Raw genomic sequence first — 26,671 nt, forward strand, 5'->3', positions numbered from 1 at the left:
TACGAAGTTCTCGATTGCACTGGGCAATTCTCACCACCTCTAATCCCCTGTATAAAAGCTTTGCTTTTACGTGGCTGTTAATGTGTTTCTGAGCCCTGAGTGCACAAAGGTGACGTGAACTGAGCAGTATAAATCTGAAATGGGTGGAATGTTCTTCTAGTAACTGGGATTAAAAGTTTCACTGTTTTTTTTATTTTTGAAAAGCAAGTAGGCTTTGCTCTGTCTAGATCCTGCGATGGCATTGTCCGCTTCCCTTGGTGTGTGTGGGTTTTTTATTTGGTTGTTTCGGTATATAAGCTGCATAGGAAAGCCCATGGAAAATGTCTCCTCCTCCTCCGCCCCGTCTCCTTCAGCTTTTGTTTCCAGCTGTTCCCTGGCATGTTTTCCTCCGGCGGCCTCCCTCTCTCGGAAGAGCAGAGCATCTTTCTGTTGCACTTGAAAATAGCTGTGCTATGAGCTTAGGATTTGGAGCTGAGGTTTTATAACCTTGCTTTTTAAAATCTCGTTTTCGTTCCCTTTACCCCTCACCTTCCTCTGGCAGCCCAGGCTTGGCACGAAACGAGCAGTGATACAGAAGCATTATGTCATACGGGTTTCTATTTGATTGTAGGCAGAGGAGGAGGAAGGAAGCTCTGATATGAAAATCTTCGGCTCTGTTTTGCTAAAAGCTTTGCTGTGAGTTGGGACTCACCTGAAAGGGAAATTCCCCTGTGGTATAGACAATTGTGGCTCAGGACTAGGACACCCCATCGAAGAGGTCTGTTTGTTTCTGTAAAAGTTGTAGTAATAGTAAGGTTGCAACATTAGCTCAGGGATTGTTTGTTCCTATAGGGCTTCTATTTGCTGAGAGCATTTTTACGTAGCCATAGCTTTTTAGATTTTTCTTCCTCTTTTTTACCACCTCTTTGTCTCATTTCCATCACCCCACTGGGAAACTAGACAATATTCTATCACTTTAAAACGTTGACACCTGTTCTATAAATATAACCCCTGAAATGATTAATGTCCTGTATGTGCTGTGCAGTGCTGCTGCCATTTCAATATCAGGCATTGAATTTGGACAAAAATCATCATGCAATTCAAATAAAATATTTGCTGTTTAACCTGGCAGTGGTTAAGGAGGAGACAGGCAGAAGGGGACACTGAAAGGCTGTACTTAACTGGCAGTTTAATAGAAGGTGCTGTGCATCTCTGGAATAACCTCCTTTTCAAGTAAATGCAGATTTTTATTTTTTTTAAATTTCTTTTTAGAGGTGCTGTTTTAACTTATTTTCCAGCCCGGCTTCTGAGTTCCCTGGCCCATTTGGGGGTTTTATCGTACCACTTTCCTGCCTTTGCAAATGACTGCTCTCTGCACACACCCCCAGTCACGTACATAGAAATTACCATCTTCTGTTTCCTTCTGTACCAGTTTTAAAAGCAGTAGGCTGTAGTCCCTTTTGCCCATGGTTCTGGAGGCTGAGTGGACAGGAGAACTAACTAGATGAAAAAAACCCAACCAAACAAAAACCCATACAAACAAACAAACAAAAACCAAGCAAAAAAACCCAACCAAAAAACCTCGCTATTTTGCCTGTCCTGCTTACTTAAATCATCTCTTGTCCCAAGAGCTGTTACTTTTCTTCTGTTGTCAAACTGCTTAAGTAACTTGATGGTAAAATCTGTACAGGAGACAGTGTGCAGGTCTGTGCTATGGCACAAGGAGATGAAACTCTGTGGGGCTGATCTTACTCGAGAGCCTTATCTGTGCTGCTCACCATGCTAGCAAATGTGTGTTTGCTGTGAAATGCCTCCTTAGGTTGAGACGTGCTTGTGTTCTTGTAGGTGTCATCTATATTACGAGGTTGAAGTTCAATACTTTTTTTTCTATTTTAAAAATGCAAAATGCTTGCTTTCTTCTGCTAGCAGCAAAAGTCATGCTTCAGAGTTGCTGCCAGAGTAGCTGGGGTGAGATCTTTGTCCTGCAAAACAGCTGTAGGTCAGGAGGAGGAGACAACCTGGGAGGCTCCAATTTGGGCTGAGAGTGGAGGGTTTGAAAACACGATTTTGGGCTGTTGAGAGGTGCTGTGGAGCTGCTGCGAGGCAGCATACTTTGTACAGGTGTGTAGAGGGGTGCTTGCTCTGCTAGCAGGGCCAGCCGATCCTTTAAAGGCAGGGAGGGACTGCTGAGTGCACACAGCGATGTGTTGTAGGTCAGGTCCCTGGACATTTGTTGTTATCACTGGAAACAGCGCACTGACATGTGAAACTAATGTTAGCAGCTGTCCTGATGTTTCCAGCATGGAGCGGTCCCTTTCCAAGTGTGGGGCTCACAGTTGGTGGAGTGAGACCAAGTTCAAGCTGGTGAAATTAATGGTGAGTGGTCTCTCCGTAGCTGCTCCGTGAGCTCTGTAAGTACCTGTGCTCAGCAGGCACGTGGTGCTTAACCTGTCTACGCCCAGCTAAAATGCCGTAGCCTTCTTTCTGGGCGTTTGGGTGTACAACGTCAGTCTGGAGACAGCTGCGTCACTGCTGGCTGCCTCTGTTGTGGTGTTGCAATGTGACCTTTTAAATGGCAAAACCTGCAGATGCCAACTGGCGTTGAGCAGCAGGGTGTGGATGGCAGGAGGGGCTGCGGATGGGTGTCCCACCGATCGGAGACTGCTGCCATGTGTGTCTGGATCCATGTGCAGGATCCTGGAGCAGGTGTGCAGCCGTACGTGTGAGCCCGGCATCTCTCGTGTGGTGGCGTGCACGTCAGCCTGGTGGTGACGCCACGAAGTTCTGGTGCTGTAGAGCAGCATTTCCCGTGTATTAATGTGCACAGTGTTGAGAGGTGTAAATGTGGAAGGTGAACCTCTTCAATATCTTGATATTGAAGGCATTTTGGACAAATACTTGGATTTTTTTTGTGTGTGTGTTGTGGGTTGTTTTTTTTTTTTTTTTTCCCTCCAAGTGTATCTTGGTGTTTGTATGGTAATCCAGCAACAATGAAGATTGTTATGGTGCCCTCTGATTTGCCTCATAGGCTGTCTTTGTTTCTGCGTGCAGCTGTATAGTTTTTATGAAGATCTGAACTGCAAAGCATGAAGAAACTCTTTTGTTTGTTGTCGCTTCTGTGCATAAAATCATTCTTGATTTTCTTCTAAAGCACAAATCCACTTAACATCCCCAATTCTGGACTGACTTTTGACTGTTTCTGTGGCTTCCCGGGTGTCTGCTGAAATTGTTTAAGCTTTAGGAACAGATTTGCTTCTGGCTTCAAATGCTGTTTTCAGATGCAGTTGTCATCCTTAAATGAGCCCAGAACAGAGTTCCTCTGTGTGAGGACCACGTAGCTGCCGGAACACTGCTGGGCTGTGGAGCAAGCAGCGGACAAGTGAAGTCTTCTGCTAGTCTGGGCTTCCTAGAGGTCTCCAAATAAGTATTCTGCTTTTGGCTGGTTACAAAACCAAACAAGCAATTATTTGTCCGAGATCCTCACCTACAATCCCTTAGCTGTAGATGAAGATGCCTGGGAACAAACTCTGACTTGAGCAGCCTTTTTGTGAAAGGCTTCCAGTCTAAATCGAAAGCACTCAGTTGAAATGAGGCAGATATGAGTGGAAGACGGAGTATGTTTTTCTGGAGAAAATCCACAAATGTGGGTAACTTCAAATAATTGAAAGGTGTTTGTTCTCTCTCTGTTTCTGCAAGCGTCTTTGTATGAGGTGCTCGGCAGCTTGTTGGATGTATCACGCAGAGCTGCCAAGTGCCGCAGCAGCTCTCTTGAGTTGGCAGCAGCTCGTGTGACATGCTGAGCTTCGTTCGGGGACGTGGGCTCCTGGCTGTGAACTCCTCGGCTCAAAACAGCTCAAACTCATCTGCTGCACAGTTAAATAATCAGAAGCTCCTCATTACCTCCCATTGACTTCTGCACCAAGAGTGGATCTTTTATTTGCCGTGTGAGCAGGAGATGACAAAGGCTTGAGCAGATGGCTTGTATCTACCCCTGTCCCCCAGCCAGCACCATGCAGAAGAAGCACTGGTCTCCTATGTGCCCGGTAAGAACCGAGACCTCTTGATCCTGTTCCCAAGGCAGCTGCTCAGCTACAACACAGGACAGGAGCACAGTGGTAAAAGCACATGCTTTCTGACCCTCAGCTCCAGCTCTGCAGGCAGGAGCTGGGGGTGTTTTGCAGTCATGCTGTTCGGAAACTTTTACCACCCTGCTTAAAGAAGTAATACTGCCGAGGTAGATCCTAACACCAAAAGACACAGACCTGGGATGAATCCACCTTTGTTTTGAAGCATATGTTTTGTTGACCACTGTTGTTGATGGAGATAATTTGTTGTTTGTCTATCTAAAGAGTAGGTAATTGAATGCATGACTCAAACTGATGAGCTCATGTGTTGTTTGGAAGGGATTTCTTCTGTGGCTTACAGCTCTGAGCTGACTAGCTAAATTGCTGCTGTTAATGTGCTGTTGTACACACTTTTTATGGTCAGATGACTTAATCAGTTGTTATTTGAATAGCTTGAATTCACTTTTTTCGTCAGCTAGTGTTTATGTGCTCATACCACATTTTTTCTGAATGATTTAGTATCACTTATAGATGACGGAGAAAATAACTAAGTTAATAGTAGGAGATGCAGTGGAAGGTAGTGCACTGGTGGTGTCTTCTACATACAGATTCTACTGCCTGTTTTTTAAATTACTCAAGTCAGAGGATCTCAATACCTGCGTCTTTTGGTGCACATGTTGCTTGGGTGCTGGCCCCAGCAGCTGCCTTCTGCCTAGGAGTGGATTTTGGTGTTTGACTAATACATTCAGTCCATTGCACGCTGCAGTGCAAAACCTGTTTGCTTTGAACGTGCATTCAACAGCTGGCAACTCCTGGCCGGCTGTAATTTCTGTACCCCTCTGCCTCGTTTGACTAGAAATGAAATGACAAGTCTTTCTGTATCAACTTTTGCCCACAAACAAACAATTCTGATATGACTCTTCAGCCCTGGCTGCCGTTTTACTCATAGGCTGGTGAAGGCATGAAAAAAACCCTCAAAACCCCAAAATAAGGCATTTTGAGCTAAGCTCATAATGCATCCTGGCTTTGTATTCTGCTTCTTGGAGCAGCTTGGCTGCTGGACTCAGTAGCTGTAGGTTGCCATTTAACGACCATCCTGCCATAAACCATTCTTAAACGAAAAGATGCAGGATTTGGGATGCAATGAGAGGGAGCGTGTGAACATGGTGATGGGGGGATAATAACTGTTGTCTTCTCGTGGAGTACAGTTCTGCCAGAAAATGAATCCCAGGAGGCCAGTACCTACTTTGGTTTGAGCAAAGAGTCTGTGGAGAAGCTGGTGAGTTTGTACAGCACTGGCTGTGTTGCAGGAACGTGCTGTGAAACTGTTCTGGAGTAGCTCTGTCCCTCTTGGCCTGACCTTGTGTATAGCTCCTGGTACACCCCCAAAATTGGGCTCTGGAGAGGGCTGCTGCTGGGAATGCTGCTTGTGGATAACACCCTGTGGGTGGGGGGGTTCTTTCACCCTGAAATAACCTGATGGGGAGGGTCTTGGTTGAGGCGGTGTTGTGAGCTGCTGTGCCAGTGTCCTTGCTGTCCAAATTCCTGCTGTCAGCCCCACAAGTGAGGGCGGTTTGGTTATGCGAGTGGTGGTGGTCTGCAGGGTTTTGCCTTGGGGTTTTGGGGTGGGATTTTTGCATGCCAAGGCCTGGAAGTGGGAATGATGCTCTTGTTCTGGAGCTGGTCTGCTGTCATGTCCCAACGCAGACCTGGAGTTACTGCACACAACTTTTGGCCTCAATTTTGTGACCTCCCAGCACTTCTCTTCCCTCGTTTGTTCTCTTTGGCTTGTTGGTGAGGACGGGACTTGGCTGCTTGTTGTTGCTTCTGCCTCTTCTCTGCACTCAGCAGGGATGGGGGCATCCCCACTCATTTGTTTTTGGGGAAACTGTGGCACGCCAGCCCCTCAGGTTCTCAGCTGTCAGATGTGTGGCGGTGCTGCTGCCCTGTAGGAAACAATTATTGCTTTTCATCATTCACTTGCCCCATGAAAACGTTGGCCAGGGTCAGTTTGCTGGCCGGTGCCACTGCTGGCCGCTCTCCCTGCGTGCATGGCATGGTGCAGTCGCTCCGGCTTTCTGAAGGGCGCTGGGCAGCCTCATGCAGTGCCTGCGCACACAGGGGCAAGGCTTTCCATTTTAAAACCCAGCCATGTCAGTCATGGCTTAGAAAGGTCTAGTTAACATCTGTGACGCCCAGGGACTTGGTAGAATAAACAGTCGTCTTTGGACACTGCTCGGTTATTGCTGGCATTTGGGATAAATTAAGTTCTGCACTAATGGCTTTAGGCTGAACTTACCAGAGCACAAAAAGCCTCTAGTTATGATGCCTGTTTTACAGGCAGAGGTGCGGTCACCATTCTGGGTTTTGCATAGATTAATTGGTTGGTTTTTCCTCTTTTAATCCAGCTGGAAGGTTTGCACAAGCCCTTTGAAGGAAGAGGGAAGGACCTTGCAGCAGCTTGGTCTTGCGCACATGCAAGTAAGACAACTGCTAGCCTACGTGATAAAAAACTTGCCTGCACTTTCCCAAAGGTGTGCCGAGGGACAGTGGCAGGCTGGGGAACCCAAGCGATAGCCAGCAAGGCTCTGCCAGCCCTGCAAGAGGGTCTCAGAAGAGGGGACACTGTGCCTGGACCCTTCCCGGGGAGCCTGGCCCAGCTGCCCAGGAGACTGGCCAGTAAGGGACTGGCAGGGAGGGAAGGGAACAGGGCTCTCGTGCGTAGTTTACGTTCTCCTCAAAATTCACAGTTGGCTGTGGTGTTCTTGCTGGCATCCACAGCGTTGTCTGAACTGGTGATAAAGGTTTAAAACTAAATTTACCCATTTCTGCTTAGCCGCAGCTCTTGGAGTCCTTGCTCCTGAGAAGCTTCACTGGAGATTCGTTCTTAATGTTTTCCTTTTGCAAAAGGGAAGAAAAAAAATTATTTACAATCCATTGACCCACTCTAAAGTGTTTCTTGGTGTTTATCTACTTTTGTGGCAGTGAAAACAATCATTTAAGACCAGCTGCACACTGGCTGATGATGGCTTCGCATCCTTCCTTGTGTATTAAGTAAGAATTGCCACAACGCTTGCATTACGAATTCATTGCAATTTGTCTGCAAAGTCCGCCACACTGATTGGGAGGTATTCTCAGTGCTGCCCCAGCAGAAACAGAGTTTGCTTGATACTCTTGACAGTGTTTGCCTGTTTTATAATCATGGCATGCCTTTAAATTTTTCAGTTATTTATTTGCCAGCTGCTCACAGAGACCTACATCACTTCCCCCCAAGGATCCTCTTGAATGCCATGCAGCACGACCAGCCCTTCATAGCTGGTTACTTGAGTTCACTGTGAAATCTCAGCAAGTTAAATATTTGATGTGTATTCTCTATATTTTTTTTTTTTTTTTTTTTTTTTTTATCCTAGCCCTCTGCTCTTCCCTCTTCCCAGCAGTCGCTGGTCATTGTGGCATTAAACCTGCAAACCTTTAAGAAGACCTTTTAAGAAGTCCTAGGCCTTTTTCTGGACTCAGCATTGCTGATGACCTGTAGGAAAACAGAAGAGGCTGGGGGTGATTTGGGGGAAAATCCAGCACTTTCAGTTGGACAGTTGTGGCGTGGTGGCTTTGACTGTACTAACAACAGGCGCAAATGGAAGTCTGTCACCAGGCTTGCTGGTTGAGGTGCTGTGGTGGCATGACGAGTGTTGCTGGTGGCTTGTGAGCCAGTGTTAAAATTTCCCAGTAGAGCAGAGCATTTCTCTAGGGGTGCCAACGGATTAGGCACATCTCGCTCATCAGTCCTCCTCTGAGGACTCAAATGCCATTGTTATTAGAACTGGCTTAATTATGCCTATAGGTGAAATAACAATCTGCTAAAAAGCAGCATTTGTTAGATAGGTAACAAAAGTCTACTCAATTTATCTTAGTTTCTTATTTATATAATGCATTGAGTGAAGGATTGGCCTCAGCTCATCATCATTGTACACCTCAAGTTTTGCCTATTGCCCTTATATATCACTTTGCAAATGGATTCGTTGACTTCTTTTGAACTATAAATAAGTGAAACCCGGGTTAATTTATTTTAAAAGAAAGAAAAAAATCTGAGGTGGCATTATACAGCACGTGTCTGTAAGTTGGGGGAACTGATCATATTTTTAATGAAGTTCAAATAATATGCATTGGTTTTTGTTTGTGGGTGGACTAACAGAAAGTGAGGTGGTGGATTCCAAGCTCCCACAAGCAGAAAACAGTTCATTTAAGAAATGAGGTGGCAAAAGCATCTTTGGCCAATCTGATTCACGCAAACTGTAAATGACTTAAAGTGGTAAATAGAGTATCTCTTGGAAGGAAAGCAAGCTTGTCTTAGAACTTTATCAGTGTTTCACTTGAGTGCATTGATTTTTTTTTTTTAATATATATTTTTTTTCCTTTGGGAAGAGATTTTTTTAAACATCACCTGGAATGTCTTCTGCCCCAGATTTGTGAATAAATTATGTTCTTCTTAAAGACACTGCAGATGCAAACTGGAGATGTTGCTGCCAGCCTGCTGCAGCCCAGCTTTTGAGGAAGGTCGTAGGAAAACCTGCTGATGGCTTGCTTTAATCTCGGGCAAGTCCCTTCATCCCTCTGTCACGGGGCGAGTCCTCATTGTACCTTTTTGACATTTGTATAGGTGCAGTGAAGCTGTTAGTTGGGGTTTGGATCAGTAGAGCATCTCTGGAGGAGGACACTTGATTTGGACCAATAACCTAAAATGCAGTATTGGCTCTAGCATCCCACTGAGAGCTGGAATCGCTCTCACCCCAGCACTGAGGATCACCTCGGAAAGGAAGGCGATCCTTTTCCTTGAAGGAGGAAAAAGGCACGTGCTGCTCTTACTGCTGTAAGGTTTTGCGCAAATCTGCCTTTTTCAGGGGAGCTGACCCTTCTGGTCCCCTGCTGAGGCGTGAGGGTAGAGTCATCTTGAGAGCCTGCAACTGCAAAGTTGTCTCCTTTTCTCTAAAACAAAGACCTACACAAAGCCAAGAAGCTGCTGTGCTTACAGTAGTAAATATTTGTAGAGGCTTGTTCACCTGAGCTATTTAAAGCAATTTACCTGAGATATTAATATGTTTAAAGGGAGAGCCCAAGAGTAGCATGAAATACGTTTCTCCCTCGTCTTTCTACCTTTTCCAATGCAACTTCCAGTTCCATTTATCTGCTTGCCTGCTGCCTCCTCCGTTGTGTTTTCAGAGTGCTGCTGGTGGTGCAGATGCAGTTCAGGGGCTTGGCGGAGCAGAGGGATGCCTTTGCTGAGCCGTGAATTCCCAAGAGGAAGGGGGACTGACAGCATGATACAAAGTAGTATCAAATGCTGGAAGAAAATTGTCATTTCTCTTGGAGGGATTTTACTTTTCCTGTTCACATCAGGTGTAATCTTGTGGGTGAAATTTTTAACTAAGCTAAGGTTGGGCGTGGGGTTTTTCAGGTCATATTGATGCAAAGTGCACTGTGCTCTGCGTGAGTAATTTGGAAGAGGTCAGAGTTTCCTATAACACATCCTGTGTATTCCCATGGGAAAATGGCTTGCTTTCTTAGGTTTTCCTTATACCGACTCGCAAAAGAAATAAAGGTTTGGAATTCCCTGGAGTCTTGCCCGGGAGCGTGAAACCCAGCTCTGTGGAGGGGAATCAGTTGTCTGACATCAGGCTTGGTAACAGCAGATTGCTTTTCAGAGCGCCCTGTGCCAGGTCGGCTCGCTGCTCGAGAAGTGGGGTTGAGATGGCGTCAGCGTAAGTAGGAGTCTAAAGCGGGACTGGAAAAATAGCAGAGGAGTCAACCTGAATGCTAAATTAGAGAGAACAGCCCAGACTTGTTTTCCAAGCCTCATTCATTTTGTTGCACCATGCTAGATATTGGTCAAGAAAGAGATCACTTGATATAAAATAAGCTTTAAACGAGACTGTTTTCTTTTCCCCCAGTGCTGCGTGCCCCGCGGGCCAGGCAGGGTGGCGGAGGCAGCTGCTGGCGACGAGTTGGCTGGTTTGCTGGTGTGGGCTGGTTTGCTGGTGCTGCGTGCGCCGCAGGAGCATCGCGTGGGGTTTGTAGCAGCGCATCCCTTCCGGGGGATCAAAGCACGCTCTGGCAGAGAATAAATGTCAGTCTCGAAATGAGCTGTACTTGGCTGCAAGCAGAGGTGATGCTCAGGTGGGGAAAACCCTCTCAACTACAGAAATTAAATTTTAAAAACTTCCCTTAACTTATTGGTGTCTGAGCTGCCTGAAATGAAAAGGCAGGCGAGCAGCCCTGGTGCGGCACGGCCGCGGCAGGCTCTGCCAGCGGCTGTCGCGCTGCCAGCAGCCTCTGTGCAATGGTGGCATCTAGTGGCTGCTGCGGCCGGCGGGGCTGTGACCCTCTGTCCCCAGGTCCCTGGGACAAGGGGGAAGCCAAGGCTGAGCTTGAGCTGGAGGCTGGGCCTAGGAAAGCGAGCTGGGCTGCTCTGCTTCCTTGTCAGCTGTAAATGGGGGGACTATGTATTTGGGCTGGAGCTTGGGAAACTGCTGTGTGTCACTGGGACTAAAATAGAAAGGTACCAGCTGTGAGGTGGCCAGTGCTGGCGTTAGCCGCTGTAGTGAGTCCCACAATTTTAAGGGCATCTGTGATGGATGCAAGTTTTCTAGCACTGGTGAGCTATGGCCATCCTGCACAGTGAAGAGAGCGAGCTGCACTTGTGAGCTGTGTTCTGCTCAGAGTGCAAACCAGCTAAGGAAAAAAACAGACCAAAAAAAAAAAAGATGCTGCGTGCGAGCTTTAAAGGGAGACCCTTTGACCTGTCCTGATGCACTGAGTGTTTATGGAAGAGGGAAGCTGATGTTTTCTCCAAAATGTTGCAGTTGCACAGGTTTTGTCCTTATCAGTGAGCCTGTAGGTAGAGTTTGCTCAAAAACTTTTTGTAAATTAGTCCCTAGTCCCAATTTGAGTGTATGCAAGTTAAAAAGTGCATCGCTTTCCTCCAACCTGTGTTACCAGATACTGCTTAAATGCTGACTGTAGCCTAGAATAAAAAGTCAAAACAGCTTTGCTTTTAACTTGAGTGTATGTGAATTCCTCAGGCCGGTTTCATGGCAGTACTGCAGGAGTGTAATCTTCAGAAAGGCCTTTACCCTTCACCTCCAGCGCTCTGATGCCAAGGAGAGAAGTTCTGCACAAAGACACGGGCTGCCCTGAGGCCGGGCAGCGAAACCAGTTGACTGGCAGCTGTCTGGAAACGTGAAGAGATGGATTTGGTACTTTCCTTTCTCTGTGCTTTTGCATTTGGCATTTGACCTCAAGTGTGGTGGGCAGCAGGTGCCTGGAGAGTCTGCCAGAACTGCTCCATCGTGGTGAGCTCTATTAATTTCCCGCGCAAGCTGGGAATCCCTGCCATCCCTGCCTGTCCCCTGGGAAAGGATATCTGCAGGGGCAAGTACAACCATGCACCTCGTGCTTATTCCCTCCATCTTGCATACCTTCTCTTCTGAGCATAGACATTGCTATGAAGGATATGAAGGACTTCTACTTTGCCTATTTATTTTCCCTGAGCATCTTTGGAGTGAGGAGCAGTTGGACCAGGAGCTCAGGAAGTTTTCCAGTGCTGTTTTCTGTTGGTTGCCTGCTTTGGTCATGGCCATATTGTTCTGCCCAAAGACTGGTGTTGCTCTAGTTTAAAGTATGTGGTATAGTTTCAGATGGGCATGGAGGGAATGGGTATTTAAAGCATTGCTCTGGTGACTGAGTCATGTATGTTTGTGACAGGGAACCCGTGTTCCTCACATTGGGGATGTAGGCTGGGCAGTTTGTGAGTGTGGAGCCTAATGAAGGCATTTCTGGGTTTGTGTGTTTGGCGTTTCAATTAACAAGTTTTCTTCTCTTTCCAGTCAAGCTGAACTTCTCTCACTTTTAAAAGCTGATAGTCAAGTGATCGTTTCACCTCGACGGTGGAATTTTTGGAAGCACTTGGCCTCTGTGCCCTGAAAACTGTCTCAATTCCCCCTCCTCAGTGCTTTCATGCAACTGCTCCATCCATGTGCTTGGGCTGCTGGCACAGAGAATGCTGAGGGCTTCCTGCTTGCAGGGAGCTCTTCTGCCTAAGGAGTGGGGCAGAGTCTCTGGGGGTTTTGCTGCTGAAACAGGCCAGTGGGCTTAATTAGCCCTTTCCCTAATGGCCTATCAGCCTGTGCTAGGGGATGATCCTGGTTCAGGATCTGGGGGCGAGATGTCTGGATGCTCTCTCCTGGCTGCAGAGCAGGCTTTCTCCCACTACAGCTTGCCATCCCTGGGGATGAGGGAGATTTATGTCTGCCTGAAAATAAATACAGATCATTCACTTATCTCTGGAGGAACATAAAATGTAAACTGCCTATTTTCTGTGATAAAGCACTGGAAATAGTTTGAATTTAAGATAATTATCTTTATTGCTTTTTATAGCACCCTGTGAAGGCTGAAATCTAATTTGTTTTTTGCTAACAGGCAGCTCCTGCTGATGACTCAGAAAAATCCATTTGCTTTATTGACAAACTTGTCTGTTTGGTTATCGGGGCAGTATTCTTGCAGGAGAAGGGAAATACAGGTCGTAACGCAATGGTGGGTTTTTAATATAGATTCAAAGTTTGATACCTATTGGCAAGAGGAAAAAATAAAGTTGATCTAATCAGAGTGAAGTGACTCTGCTTTATTAAAGACAATTGTAAATTAGTTTATGCTTTAGTGGGTGTGCAGTAATGGTGCACGATGCTTTGTTTAAGCAACTTCAATACACTTGAAGCTTATTAACTGGAGCTTGCGGAGAAGCTGCTTTTCCTGGACACCTGGTGCCCCTTGGCCGTTCCCGAGCCCAGGCTTTGGGGAAAGAGGTGGGAGGTACGGTCATGCCTCTTCCCTTCTGTGCCTGGGGCCATGGGGAGTGGTGTGTTCGGCTCCGTTTGGACATGTTGCTTGCAAGTGGAGTTGCCCCTTTTTTAAACTTCTCTGAATGTGAGACAGGCTCCCAGTTTTTAACAAACTCTTTGTGTATCTGAAGATGTTGGGCACCCCTTGTGTGAACGAGTCGCTTGTCAGCACAGCCTGGTGTTGCGGTTTGGAGGGTCTTCTGCTGCTCTGGTCCTGTGGCTTTATGAAAAGCAGTCGTCTGTGCTTCCTTCTAAGCCCTTGATAAAGGGGGAGTGCTTTCTGCCTTATCTGACCCTGTATGATACGCACCTGAGAGCTGCTCAGAAGAAGAAACAGCATTGCCTGGACAGGCTTTCAGTATCGCCCACCTCCCAAAATGTCCTTTCTTTGTTTTAGGCAGTGATGTTTCTTGGGAGATGGTGGGTCTGCAGGCTGACTTAGCAGACATGCTTCTAAATTGCTCGTCTCTCTGGCTCATCCCCCAAAAGTCTGTAATGTAACACTGTCACTTGGGATAATGCTACAGACCACTGAATCTCCTACAGCTCGAGTCCTAGCGTGTTTTATCCAACAATGGAGAAGTAAGAAGCAATCTAGGGGTTAACTATATTTTTAGGGAGGAGGGATAGAGCTTCACAAGAGTAGTCTTTGCCTTAAAGCAGAGGTCTGTTTCTATGAAGTCTCTGTAGCCCTCCACAAACACGCAATAGAGCAAGGGGGAGAAAACATCACTTTCTGTAAACATGAAATGATAGATCTGGCTAGGCAGAGCAGATTTCTTGTCCATCTCTGAAGACCTGCTCAGTGTTTGCTCAGCTTTTTATTGGTTTCCTTTCAGGAATTGACTACAAGACCACTACTATCTTGTTGGACGGCAGAAGGGTCAAGCTGGAACTGTGGTGAGTGTTTCTGAGCTGCTTTGGCTGTGAGCGCAGGACCGGTGAGCAGGGGCCGCAGTGCTGCTAGTGGGATGTGGTACCGAGCTGCGGAGAGCGCAGAGCATCCCCAGGCGTGCGGTGAGGCTTGCTATCTGTTCTTATCAGTGAGTTAGTCTAACATACCAGACCTCTTTCCATTGATTGAGTAGCACAAACAGCATACTGTTCTTTGCTGGAATAGTCCGACTTCAGTCTTTCTCTGTCATACCTGACCATGTTCCCATACAGCTCTTAAATCACTGAGGGAACAGTACTATTTTGGAAGCAATACTGGATTTTCCTGAAATCCTAGGATGAGAAATATAAACAAAAGAATAGGAAAGGAGGAGAAGAAAAATGTGTGAAGCCCTTAGTCCCTACAGAAGCTGGGTATTTCTCAATGACTTGAGTAGAAAATAAAAACAAGAGCAGTGAATAGACCTCAGAGTTATTGTCAGAGTATGGTAAACCCCTGGAGAGCAGGACTTACTGGAGTGACCTGACACTGGGATGGAGATGGGACAACTCTGCATGGGAGGGGTGACCCCTGCCTTATCTGCCAGCACCAGAGAGAGATCTGGAGTCCTTCTGGCCAAGCTTTGTCCGAGGTTTAACCTGCTGAGAAGCTGACACAGCAATCCTGTAGGTGAAAGAAGAAGGATAGGTAGCCTGCCCCTATTCTGGGTTTCACTCAGATCTAGTAGGGAATGACACAGACCCTAAAACATGAAGTTAAATAGTGCCTTTACCAGTGCTTGTGACAAGTAACAGGAGTATTAGCAATCTGTGTGAATTGTTAGATAGGAATGAATGCCATGTTCTCAGCCTCAGTGACTGACTCTAGCAGTGTATGGTTCTGTGGTTTAATTATACCCCTGCTCTCTGAAGCTGAATGTCTTCATTTTTCTTAGAAAAGAACAGAAGCAGCTAATTTATCTCTTCTAGCTTGTATGTTTATATGTGCCACTTACATTCTTCTGTCTCTCGTAAGATGTCTATTTTAATGCTTCAGCTCCAAATGTGTAGTTACTGCTTCCCTCTTGAAACCCTCTCCTTTTTATACTGTAATTCTTGAGCTGGAGAACTAGCACAGGACCTGAAAAGCTGGTAGCATCAGTTTATGATGCTTTAGTGTAATCTTTTGCCATTACGTTCTTCATGCAACCCAATATCTGATTGTTGGGGGAGAAGGAGATGTAAGCACAGACTGTTAGATTGATGTCCAGGACCAATAATATGATCTTTGAAGGCTTTATATCTGAGAGAATGACTGTCCTGAACTTGAGGTTAGTACCTTTTTCATATAGCTGGTGCAAATCTGGGGCTGAGGGATTTATCAGGCTTCTCAGTGGTCATTAATGTGTCTTTTATCCTGGCCTAGTGAATAGATATGACAAACATCATAACATCTCTCTGATTACCCTGACGCATTTCAGTATATACTGGTTAAATCAGTGTGCTGGGCTTTGGCTTACTGTCCCAGATGTTCCCGCAGGCACTGAGAGGTGCTGGTAATGTAGTCAGACTTATTTATGCCACGTCAAGAGTTGCCGTCAGGACAAATGGTAGTGACTGAATAGCCCCTTATTGTTGCAGTGGGCTAGAAATGCTGTCCCCTAGTCCTGTTCCTGAGCTCTCTGTAGGGTATGATTGACCAAGTCTGTCAGAGATCCGGGTATAAAGATACTTCCTTTCATTTTTGGTTAAAATCTGTTTGGAAAAATAAGTGAAACTAGACAGTGCAAGACAATTTCTCATATCTTGAGCGGTTATGTTCATTTTACGATAGGTCAGCTGTTCTCCATGACTAGGAGAGGTCTGCAGTCTCACTCTTTGAACTCCCGTGGACTGTGGGGAACTAGAGAGAAAATCCTTTGCCCAAGGGAGTAAAATGACTTGCATCCTTATACATCATAAGCTAGTACTGAAGCTGAGTCGTTTTGGTTTGTGCCTTCTCCATGGGAAGCACGATGGCAGCAAGGACCTCTGGAGTGTGTCTGACTGTAACCAAAGGTGGTGATGCACCCACCAATTCTCCCCCAAAAACACCATGCAGAGCAGTGTGGGTACCACATATTCTAAAGATCTGACAAGATCAATGCTGATTTTTATTTATATTTGTTTAGGTCCAACAGGAGATATGCAGTATGGGATTCAATTCTCCAAGTTTCGTAGCTGTAACTTTTCTTTGTTGCAGGGACACATCAGGGCAAGGAAGATTTTGCACCATTTTCAGATCCTACTCTAGAGGAGCCCAGGTAAGTGCTGTTCTCAGTGCTTTGATGGGGCACACTTGCTTTTCCTTTAGGCTGTAAAAATCTTTCGTGCCACAGTAAGGAGCTCTGAAGAGGAATGCGTCAAGCATCAAAAGGATGGGATCTATGTAAATGCCAAGAGGGGCTGCATGTCATCTTGCTGCCTGGTATTCTGTTTTTATGAAATGGCGGGAGAGGGGAGTAAATGACAGACTTTCCTAGACTCTTACAGAAAACGTCTGTTACAGACTATATTCAGTATTAGTTTCTAGAAGAGGACCGAGAAGATGGCGTTATAGAGGGCAAGGCAATTCTAGCTCTGGATCTGCCTTAGCTTTAATGTGGGAGCTCATACTTTCTGAGGTTTGTCAAAATTGTTTAAATATGACATTGGCTTTCCCAGTGGAGTTCTTCCAGTCTGTGTTGTCCTCAAGTCAGTCCCAAAAATAGGGTGGCTCCTACTTGCATGTTTGATGCAGACTTGAAACTAGAGCAGCTCAATTGGATCGTAAAGTACCTTACTTAAAACATGAGACAGAGCATTACATTTTGAGTTTCTCCTTTGGGCCCTGCTCCAGAATAGCATCTAGATTCTGAACAGCAGAAAAATCTTGTGGTCCTCTGAAAAACTGCAGTTAGTTAATAGAGCTTTCTTACTGTTTTATTGTCGTCCTTTTAGTAATGTGATAGGGTCCCTCCAGGATAAAGTCTCCCTAAGCTAAATGAAATACTGTATTTTTCCTTTTGTTTCCAACTTGGAAAACTTTGGAGAAAATTTCTCCTCTCTTAGACACTAAGAGTCGGAAGCTATATATCAACCTCCTGACTGTGCCACTATCCGGGCGGCTTCCCAGCCTTTGGGAAACTTTGCCACTTTTATTCAAGCTTTTGCCATTACTGCTCTTGGCTTTTTGCTCCTTGTGGCTGTAGACTTTTGCTTTGCTAACTGGCAAAATCCGTCATGCTCTCTTTCCCTAAGATTTCCTGCAAATTCACTTGTGCTGTACACATGAGAGCACTTCGCCCGGGGTGTGCTGTTGATATCTCCTCCGGTGTCATGTTTATTCTTGTTTGTGCAATCTCTGGGGTTGTGGATGCTTTGAGGCAGCTCCTTTGAAGCGGAGGCCAATTTCCTGGTGCTTGCAGAAGTGCAAGGCAAGAAGTGTTGGGGCGTGCCTTCTGCAGTGGGAGAGTACGGGATCTCCCGTTCACATGCTCAGTCCCACGTGATTGAGTTTATCTTCAAGCTTCCCTTTGCCCTTACTACACTTGAGAAAAGTCTAGAGCTTCAATCCTAGTATAACCTGTGGGCTTGAGATCGTGTCACTTCCCTTACCAGTTATAAATGAACAGAATCAGTCAGTGTGGTTTTCTGATAGCCACGTAACTTAGCTTTGGTCAGTCTTTTTCTGAGACCTGGCTGTGTCAGATGCCCAGATCAAACTGGTAATAGAAAGCAGCAAGCTTCCCAACTAATGTGCCCAGAAATATCATTTGAGAGCTTTTACCCCTGTCTGCAGCGTGACCTGCTTTTCCAGACTGCTGTACAGAAGACTTTCTCCCCTTCGTGTAGACTGTGAGCTCCTCAGAGCAAGTGCTGTGTCTCCACAAGTCTGCACCCAGCAGAGCCTGCACCCACATGCCAGAACTCGTAGCTGCTGCTACCATATAGCGAACTGGGGCAGACAGGAAAGGTGAAATAAGTAGCAATAAGAATACTTGAACGGGATGGAGAGACAGGTACACATCTGTCTAGAAACTGGAACCGTAAGGCACTTGCACAGTGCATCCTTTGGGTTCCTGTAGCCTGTTTTCCCTAGATGCTAGTGTTTGACAGTGGATGTCATAAGGTATTGTGTATCTGGCTGACCTTAAGTTTGAAATTGAAGATTGCTTTCATCTACCTTTCTCAAAATGAAGTTCTTGACCTTCTTTGCTTTGGAGGCAATGTCTTGCCCTTCTGCTGTATTTATCGGTATTGCTTTAGGAACTCTCACCTGAACATCTGCAAGGCTTGCCTTTATCCATCTTATCTGCTTACCCCTTCCAAGGAGTCTGTCTGAGAGACAATAAACCTCATCAGCCAGGCAGAGGGACCTTTAATGCGAGTGCTTTATTGCTGAATGCTGGGGTATGGAGCTTACTTGCGCAGCAAGGTGTAGCTTACACCTTTTCCTCAAGGCCTGCATTCTGCTTGTGCAACAGATGCCTTTTCCAAAATACTGTTGTGATGCCTTAATCCTGATCTGCCAAAATAGTCAACCCTTACCCTTCAAAACAACAAAACAGCCCTAAATAGCAAGCCTGCCCAGTAGGAGGAGGGGTAGTTCCCAAGTGAAATAGCTCCACTGCCATCTGAAAGTGTTCATGAGATAAGCACAGTGAAAAGTGGGTGCTTCTTGAAGACTAATGACTAGAGTCCTTGTACAGTCTTTTCCAGGTAGCTTGGAGTAAAACTTAGATTGGTTTCAGCATCAAGTGATTGGCTGCCATGTGGTGATGCAGCAATATTCCTGTATTAGCAGGAGTACAGATACTGTCTCTCTTAAATAACTCACCACATCTTTCAATGGAAGAGGAACGTATCTTAATTTAAACTCTTAATGGTTAACTAAAGCAAGAGGACTGTTTATTTTGAATAACAAATGCCTGTATGACTGTGAGAATGGACTTCAACACCTCCAGTTGTTTTCAGTGTGCAGAAGCTAACTTCTTCTGGCATAGTCTTAGCATAAGGACAATTTAACCCAGTGTCTCAGGGGAAAAGAGAGAAAATGCTCACAAGTCCTGTTGTTTCTTCAAAATGTATCTAATGCTGCATGCTGTACCGACTTCTCTGCTTCAGCTCTCTGCTTTCCTCTCTTGGTATCATCAGACTTCAAGACTTCTGCTGTAGGAAGCCTGATGCAAAACCAGTCGGAGGCAAGAGAAACAGCTTTTTGAACCTAACAAGCCAAAAGCACAGGAAGATTTAATGCAGCAGAGAAGAGAGATGCCAGGGTGGGAAAAGCACTGTTTAAAATGGAGTGTGATATTTGTACAAGAACAGCTTGGTATAAACTGGCCACGAGCAGCTTCTCGCTGAAAATTAGCAGAGGGTTCTCACTGAGTAGAGGACTGAGACTCTGAACTGCACTTCCCATAAGGAGCACAAGGGGAGCTTGAAGAATGAGTTTCCAAAGAGGACTTTGACAGGTTAGCTGTGAGAGCAGGAGGCTGGCCTCAGCAACCTGGCAGCCCTTACAGGGGTGTCTGAGAACAGGGTGAGTCTATCTGAATAGCCAGTGCTTAAGAGAATACTTGGTATGAAAAGTGCCTTCAAGTAAGGGAAGCACACCCAACTTTCCCCCACGCACACCTGACTTCCCCCCACACACACCTTTTAATTTCTCAAGTGTAGTGATAAGAATTGAATCTTCTGAAGTAAACTCTGGAGAGGTTGCAAAGTGGAAAAACAGTCTCCAAATAGGGAGCAGACCTTCTCAGGAGTTTTCCTTTCCTCCCCAGCACGGCCTCATGCATTGCTCAGTCTGAACTTCAGGCTAGTCCCTCCCCAAAGGACTCTTCTTGAGCACCTCAATGCCTTCCCCAATTTAGACTCTGCACCACTTGCCTGGGTACATAGCCATGTGGCTTTCATATTCAGCAGGAACTTCTTCCTCTTGAAAACTTTTGAAGTAAATTAGCTTCACTGTCCTTGATGAGCTGGCTTCAGATGAGGACCAGTCCCTTCTTTCATCCAAGGCAGACCAGCTGCTTTTGCCTCAGGATTTGCTTTGAGGATCACAGATCTGTCTTGCTTTCCTTCCCTGCCTAGCTGATCTCATTAGGCATGCAATATGCTCTTTGGCTCAAGGTGGAGGTTTGTGGCATACTGGTATGCCTGGGATGTCCCTCCTTTTCTCTTGTTTCTTGCCTGGGGTTTGAGTTTCCCTTCTATCACAGCTGCTTTCATCATCCCTTCCCTCATAGGGTCCGTTGAGCCAGCAAGTCCTGACCACATTGCTTCAGGGTCTCACTTTGGGGCAAAAGAGGAGCAATCGTGTCTGGGATAGCAGAGCACTGGCCTCTAGGCACTGGTAGGGCAGGGAGAGTGTGCAAGCCACGTCATGGTGACTGCAGGGCCAGGGGTGGGTAGAGATGGAAACCCAGTAGTGTTGCAACCTGCAGAACAAACCTGGGCAGTCTGGAGCTTGCTGTATTGCAGAAGGATTTTTATATTAATTGTTGCAGCATAGCGTATGGTGAAAGGCATTTAGTGATGCTTAAAGGTGCTTCAGAAATCTTTGATTTTGCTCTTGGACTTCTGCTCTTTGGCTTTTTCTACTTGGTTATAAGTTCTCAATCATACCGACGGCAGAGCTGGCGCGCTGATCTTAACTGTTGTGTGCAGCTGTGGCTCTTCTGGCTGCTATGAGCAAATGCTAGCTATTCCAAGAGTCATCACGGAGGGGACGAAGAGGGTTGTGGTGGCGCTTTCTGATCTAGCGAGGAAGAAGCAGTGCCAGTATCATTCCTGATGTCCTCATGTACCAGTGGAAATGTGGCTTGCCAACTCTTCCCAGACAGTGTGATACAGAAGGTCCTTCATGAATAGTTTCAGACCATCTACAGGAAGCCATAATCAACATTGACAAATGCTCCCATCTTACAGCAAAGCTGTAGCCCTGACAGAATAATGAATATTGTTGAGTTCTGCTTAGGCAGTTGATTTGAGTAGTTGCTGTTTCTCCTGTTCAGGGCTTCTTAGTATGCAGGAAGGTGGTGGCTTTTTTGGCAGCTCAGCAGACTGAGATGTAGACTTTGCTCTACCTTACGGCTTGCTTGGTTGCTGCAAATACCTTACCTGCCTCAGGTCATTTTGATGGGGTTGTCCAGCTGCTGGAGGAGTCTGCCCTACCTGCCAAAATGTTTATCAAAAGCTTGGTGATAAATAACCCCCCTGCAGTGTGTTATGCTGTTGGGAAATGGTTTGGCAGCAGGATGTAATTGCCCATGAGCCAAGGTTTGAGGTGCCAGCTGGAAAGCCATGACCAACCGTAGCTCCAAAAGAGCAGGCAGGAGAGACAAAGTGTTCTGGTTGCCGTCAGTGCTGCATCTTTTGTTTATGGTTTACTTTGTCCTGTGGGCCAGAGAAATGCAGTCTGAGGGGTCTTCCAGCCTTCTTCAGCAATAGCTTTTTTCCATCGATAGAGAATACCAGCGAGTGACGCTTTCCTGGCCACCCTGTCATCTGCCTGCACTGCACCGAGCTGAGGTCTTTGGCAGTTGTGTGAGCACTTGCTTTCTCCCAGCAGTGTTCTTGTGTGCTTGTGCAAGTGGCTGGAGATCCAGCTCCTAAAGCATATGAGAAGCTTCTTTGGAGGAGTCTGCTTTGCAGTGATGGGTGGGCATGCTGCTTCTCTCTCACTTTTAAAAGCTTATTGCTTATAAGCCTGGTCTAAACCTGCAGCAAGCAGAGAGAGATGATACTTCAAACCTGCTGCCCCCTCCTTGGTGATGTGGACAGATTTTTGTGTAAGCTCCTGCTGAAAACAAGTTCGGGTTTTGGCAGAGTAAGTGTCTACGTGTGCTGCTCGATACAATAACAGATAATCTCTCTGTGTTCCTTGTTCTCTACACAATGTACTCATGTGGAAATTTCTGTTGCTGGTATGCTTATGGTCGTGCCAATCCCAGTAGTGTGGAACTAAAACAGAGTGGAAATGAACTTTGAAAATCAATTGTGAAAAGCCCTGAGACAGGTCTGGGGATGAGTCCAGTTGTCTTCCACCTCACACAGAAGCCTGTAGGCAGGTTGAGGAGAAGAAGAAGAAAGGCTGTTGGAGGGTTGGTGAGGGGTCCAGAATACCCTTGATTTGAGAACCTGAGTATGCAGCTTTTTCACTTCATGCTGTGGGAACCTGGGGTGCATAACACTTACAAAGGTGCTTTGTGAAACTAAAAATTGAGAAGTATGGAGATATTATGGTGTTGACAGCCATCTAGGCACTTAGAGAACAATTTAGGCTGCAAATGGGAAACTCTTCATTTGTCTAGTTGAGTAAATTAAAATTCTGTGCACATTATTCCAAAGGAGACTTTTTAAAAAAAAAAAAAAAAAAAGAAAGAAAGAAAAAAACCGACAGATCTTACTTGGAACTGTCTGCAGAGATGGAGCCAGCTCCCTGTCTGCGTGCATGTCTGTGTACTGTTCTCTCTAGGGGAGAAAATGGTAATGACAAAGTGTATTTGGGATGTGTGCTCTAGAAACGTGGTGTCTGGAGCATGCCAGTGCTACTTGGAAGAAGTACGAGGTTATCTGGCAGCACCGTGAGCTGGCCAGAGGTTTTTAAGACTGCTTCCTCCATGTTCTGCTGAGTTACAGTAAAGCTGGTCTTAATACCCATGCTGGGGAGGATGAGGACAGAAGCAAGGCATTAGACAGCTCGGCCTTGATGTCTTCTGACCTTTTGGAAGCTTTCCTTGACAATCTTAACTGTAAATGTGCATGCATGGAGCTGTGTTATGACTTGGAGGGTAAGCTGGCAGACAGTGTGTTGCATTTAGAAATCATGGTCTTGACCTTCCACCGGGCTCCTGAGAACTTGGGTCTGCATTTTTGCTGATGTTTTATCCTTATTCATATTTAAAGAAGATCCAGGCTGTGGCTGCCAGCAAGCTTAAAAACTCTCTCCTCCTAGAGCATATTTCTGGCAGAAGCAGTCTTTACAAACTAGATCTTGGGTCTGTTTCTCTTGGCTAAAGGAATTTGTCAATCCAGAAATAAAATAAGTAGACTTCATTTAACTTGCTGGCAGTTTGTCTTGGAAGGGGGTCATCAAACTTTTTGCTTTGTTATTTCCTGACTCTCACTCATTCACACGTGCGGCCTTGGAAGCTAGAAGTCAAAACAAACAACAAAAATGAGAGGGGGAAAAAAAAAAAGCAAGCTCAGAGTCTCTTCCCTCCAAAGAGGGAAGAGTGTTGTTGTTGTCCCCTGCCCCCCCCCCCCCCCCCCCCCCAAAAAAGGCACTTAAAATGTGATGTATCTGGTAGTAGGTATTTGTTTGATTGGGTTCTTGAAAAGCAGTACCTTTGGTTTTGTGGAATTTTTTAATTATGGAAAATCATTAGTTCTGCCTTACTTTTTCCTACCTAAACCTAGGAGAAACTGATTCTCTTCTCCTCCAAAACAAAAACAACCTCCAATTCTTTTTGAGTATGAAGTTTTCTGATTGTTCTAAAAATGACACTGCAAAAATTTATGGAGTCTAGGCATGAGCTCCAGACTTTCCTTGGAGGAAACTGAAGATGCATGTGCCCCCTCCGCCAAATACTTCTGCAATTATGAAAACGCATCGTCAGGTCCCTCAGAACAACCAAACTTTGAAGGGCTCGCTCTTCATGTTGGACTGTCAAACACGAAAACCAACCCACCATGCAAGACTTGCCTTTTGTATTCTCTCCCCTTCTTTTTTTGTACAGTTGAGCCTTTCTGCAAATGGTACACACACAGATGCTTAGATGTTGGAGGGTCAGCAAGGACAGAAAAAGCAAGCTTTTCATGGAGAGCAACTGCCTGGGGTGGAAGAGCTGTGCAAGGAGGTTGGGGATAAAGCTCAAGAATCAAATTGTTCTAACCGAGACTTTTAAAAACGAAGACATTGGGCAGGCTTTTTGAGAGCTGCTTGTTCTGAAAGAGCTGTGAGAGAAAGGCAAACAATGTCAAGGCACACCCAGCATACTCAGAGAAAGGCTGCTTTTCCAAGTGGGGGGAACACTTCAAGTGTCAGCTCAAAATAGGACTTTATTATGAGGATTCAAGTGCCTTTGTGGCTCAGATGTCTTGGCGTTTATCATGCCCGTGTGCTCCAGATCTCATGCTGATGATTGTTCTTTTATAAACTTGAGGTATATCATGTACATGGCTTCTGTACAGGCTTCCCCCAGTTCATCACGGGCTTTGGTAGCAGCAAATATTGTAAAGCTGTGTTTCAGGAGGACTGGGTAGTTTGTGTTTCCCATCTGTGTAGTGGATCTTCCATTTCAATGAATTAAAGGAGCAGCTCCACTGGTGTGTGAGGGTGCTTGATGGTCTCTGACTTGTACCAGGACAGATGCTAGGCAGTTTGTCAGCTCACTCCTTCACTGTGCTGTATCTAGGCATCTCCTAGGGAGGACTAGGCTGCCAGCTGAGACTTTCCTTTGCCAACTTGAGATCTCTTTTGCTTGTGCTGGGGATTTGCCATAGGGACGGCTGTTCCTGGAGGACACCCCTGATTCAGAGAAGACTGGTTCTGCTGAGCGTGCTGCTAAATGATCTGTAATCCTGGAGTCTAGCTCGCGCTGGTTTGTTTTGCCTTTAGCTTAGTCTTACTGTTGCTGGGTTACCTTTCACTCAGCACTGCATTCCCAGCTGGGGTGCCTCCTCTCACAGTGCGAGATCATCTGTTCCTCTGTAGTTCCCATTTCAGGGCATCTTCAACTGCAATTCTGCAAAGTAATCTTGAAGTGCCTGTTGTCACTTGAAATGTCCTTGATTGCAAAGAAGAGAGTGACAAGAAGTCAGAAAAATCATGGGAGAGTTGCAGAAAGGCTGTTGCTTAAGACAATTCTCTAAATGCTGTATGTGCCCAACCGGTACTGAGAGGCAGCTCCTGATGTGTTGACTTGTGTGCCTGCAGGGCCGTGCATAGCCTACTTTCCTTGTGTCTGTCCTCAGAAATACTTGATTCAAAAAAAGCTCACTTGGTAGGAGTTGCTGCAGACCAGAATGGTGGCCAGCAGTCTGGTCGTGGTCCTGCGTCCTGCTAGCTGAGCTCAGGGTAACGGGGGACGCTCTCTGAGGTGCTGCTCCATGTCATCACAGCTGCAGGCACAAGCTTCCCTGACATGAGTCGTGCCTGTCCTGGTTGCCAGCGTCATTGTGCTGCACCTTGAGAGGTGACTGGGAAGTGAGTTGTGGATGTGGGTGGTGTTCAGGGAAGATGGAAGTGGGCCTGAGGATGCTGTAGGTACCTATTTCCAGAAAAAAGGGCCTGGGGGAAGGTCTTACAGCAAGACCTTTGATCTGACCGTCTGGGATTTGCCAGTATCGCTGTACTATGTTCGTTCTCTGCCAGTGCAGCAGTGACAATTAACAACACCAGCTGCCTTCAGCAAAGCCCAGCGTGGATCCTGGTCATGTGGTCTCAGTCCTGCAGAGATGCTGTGTTGCTTATTGGCATCACTGAACTTTTTCTTTGCCAGCAAAGAGACGACAGAATGAGACAGGTTCTGGAGAGGGAAAACATGCTGAAAACATGCTTCATGAACTTCGTCATGTTCTGCTACCATCCTACCACTGAATGCAGCTGGTTCTGTGTAAGGGGAAAAGAAAAAGACTTGTTTCTGCCTCAGTGAATTTGTATCAGATTTGTGGCAGGAGGGGAGGGTGTGTTTTGTTCCTCCAGATACACAGTCACCAAGGCAGCTCCTCCTCCTGCGTAGAGACTGTTGCTTTGGAAATGATTTGGTGGATGTTCAAGCCAAAACAGGAGTAAAACTTTCCCTAATAGTCTGGGACTGAGTTATTACAGACCTGGTGTCTCAATTTTTGCCCTAGCAAGCATACAAATAGTGCAGCTAGAGCAATGTTCTCTCTCTTGGCCTTTTGGTTTCTGCATATGGAGGTGGTTTTTCAGGTGTGTCTCCCTTTCATTTTGCCTACTATGAAACTTCTTGATTGCTTCTGATTTTCTTCCACCAGGGAATTCTCTTGGTGTATGACATCACTAATCGCTGGTCCTTCGATGGGATAGACCGATGGATAAAGGAAATAGATGAGGTAAGTTGAATGGAAGAACACATGCAGTGGTCTATAGCAAAAATTTGGGGAGGTATCACCTGAGGTGCCACCTCTGATACGAGGACAAGAATGGCTCTGCTATGGAGAGGAAATGATGGCAGTCCACTAATAAGCAAGGAGACAAGTGTCTGCCCTCCACCTCTGTATAAATCCAGAGTAGTAGGAAAGGGCTTGGGAATGGTCAAGAAAGATAGGAAGCTTCCCGCTAAATCAGACTGTGGCGGGGATAAATTAGTCTTCCTTGTCACGTAGGAGTCCCCCTCGGTCACAGAGCAGTTTCTATTTCTTTGCCCTTCACTGCTGTTGCCGGTAAGCAGAATACTGGGTGTAGGCTGCCCTTGCTAAGGACAAGCCATGATTTCTCCACTTCTTTCCTTATTTAAGCATGCCCCAGGTGTCCCTCGGATCCTGGTGGGAAACAGGCTTCACCTCGCCTTCAAGCGGCAGGTGCCGACGGAGCAGGCCCGGGCTTACGCGGAGAAGAACTGCATGACGTTTTTTGAAGTCAGCCCCCTGTGCAACTTCAACGTCATAGAGTCCTTCACGGAGTTGTCCCGTATCGTCCTCATGCGGCACGGCATGGAGAAGATCTGGAGACCCAACAGAGGTCAGTAGTGAGGGAGATGCTCCATGTGGGGAAGGCATGAGAGCTGGCTGGGCTGAAATGGAGGGATAGGACTGACTGCCTAGGTGGGAGTTGTGTTTATTAGTAACTGTGGGATCTGAAAGCACCTG

General features: G+C 46.1%; 1 protein-coding gene across 2 annotated transcripts in view; it reads left to right on the forward strand.

Annotated features, from left to right (window-relative positions):
• Nucleotides 1-26,671, forward strand: part of RAB40C (RAB40C, member RAS oncogene family) — a 38,245-nt gene that overhangs the window by 7,022 nt on the left and 4,552 nt on the right. For both annotated transcript variants that reach the window (XM_030001687.2, XM_030001688.2), the window contains exons 3-6: nucleotides 13,774-13,834; nucleotides 16,050-16,110; nucleotides 25,838-25,915; nucleotides 26,321-26,543. In XM_030001687.2, coding sequence (XP_029857547.1) covers nucleotides 13,774-13,834; nucleotides 16,050-16,110; nucleotides 25,838-25,915; nucleotides 26,321-26,543 — 423 coding nt within the window. The remainder of the gene's footprint in view (nucleotides 1-13,773; nucleotides 13,835-16,049; nucleotides 16,111-25,837; nucleotides 25,916-26,320; nucleotides 26,544-26,671) is intronic.

The sequence above is a fragment of the Aquila chrysaetos genome, chromosome 25 (assembly GCF_900496995.4).
Source record: "Aquila chrysaetos chrysaetos chromosome 25, bAquChr1.4, whole genome shotgun sequence".
Lineage (NCBI taxonomy): Eukaryota > Metazoa > Chordata > Aves > Accipitriformes > Accipitridae > Aquila > Aquila chrysaetos.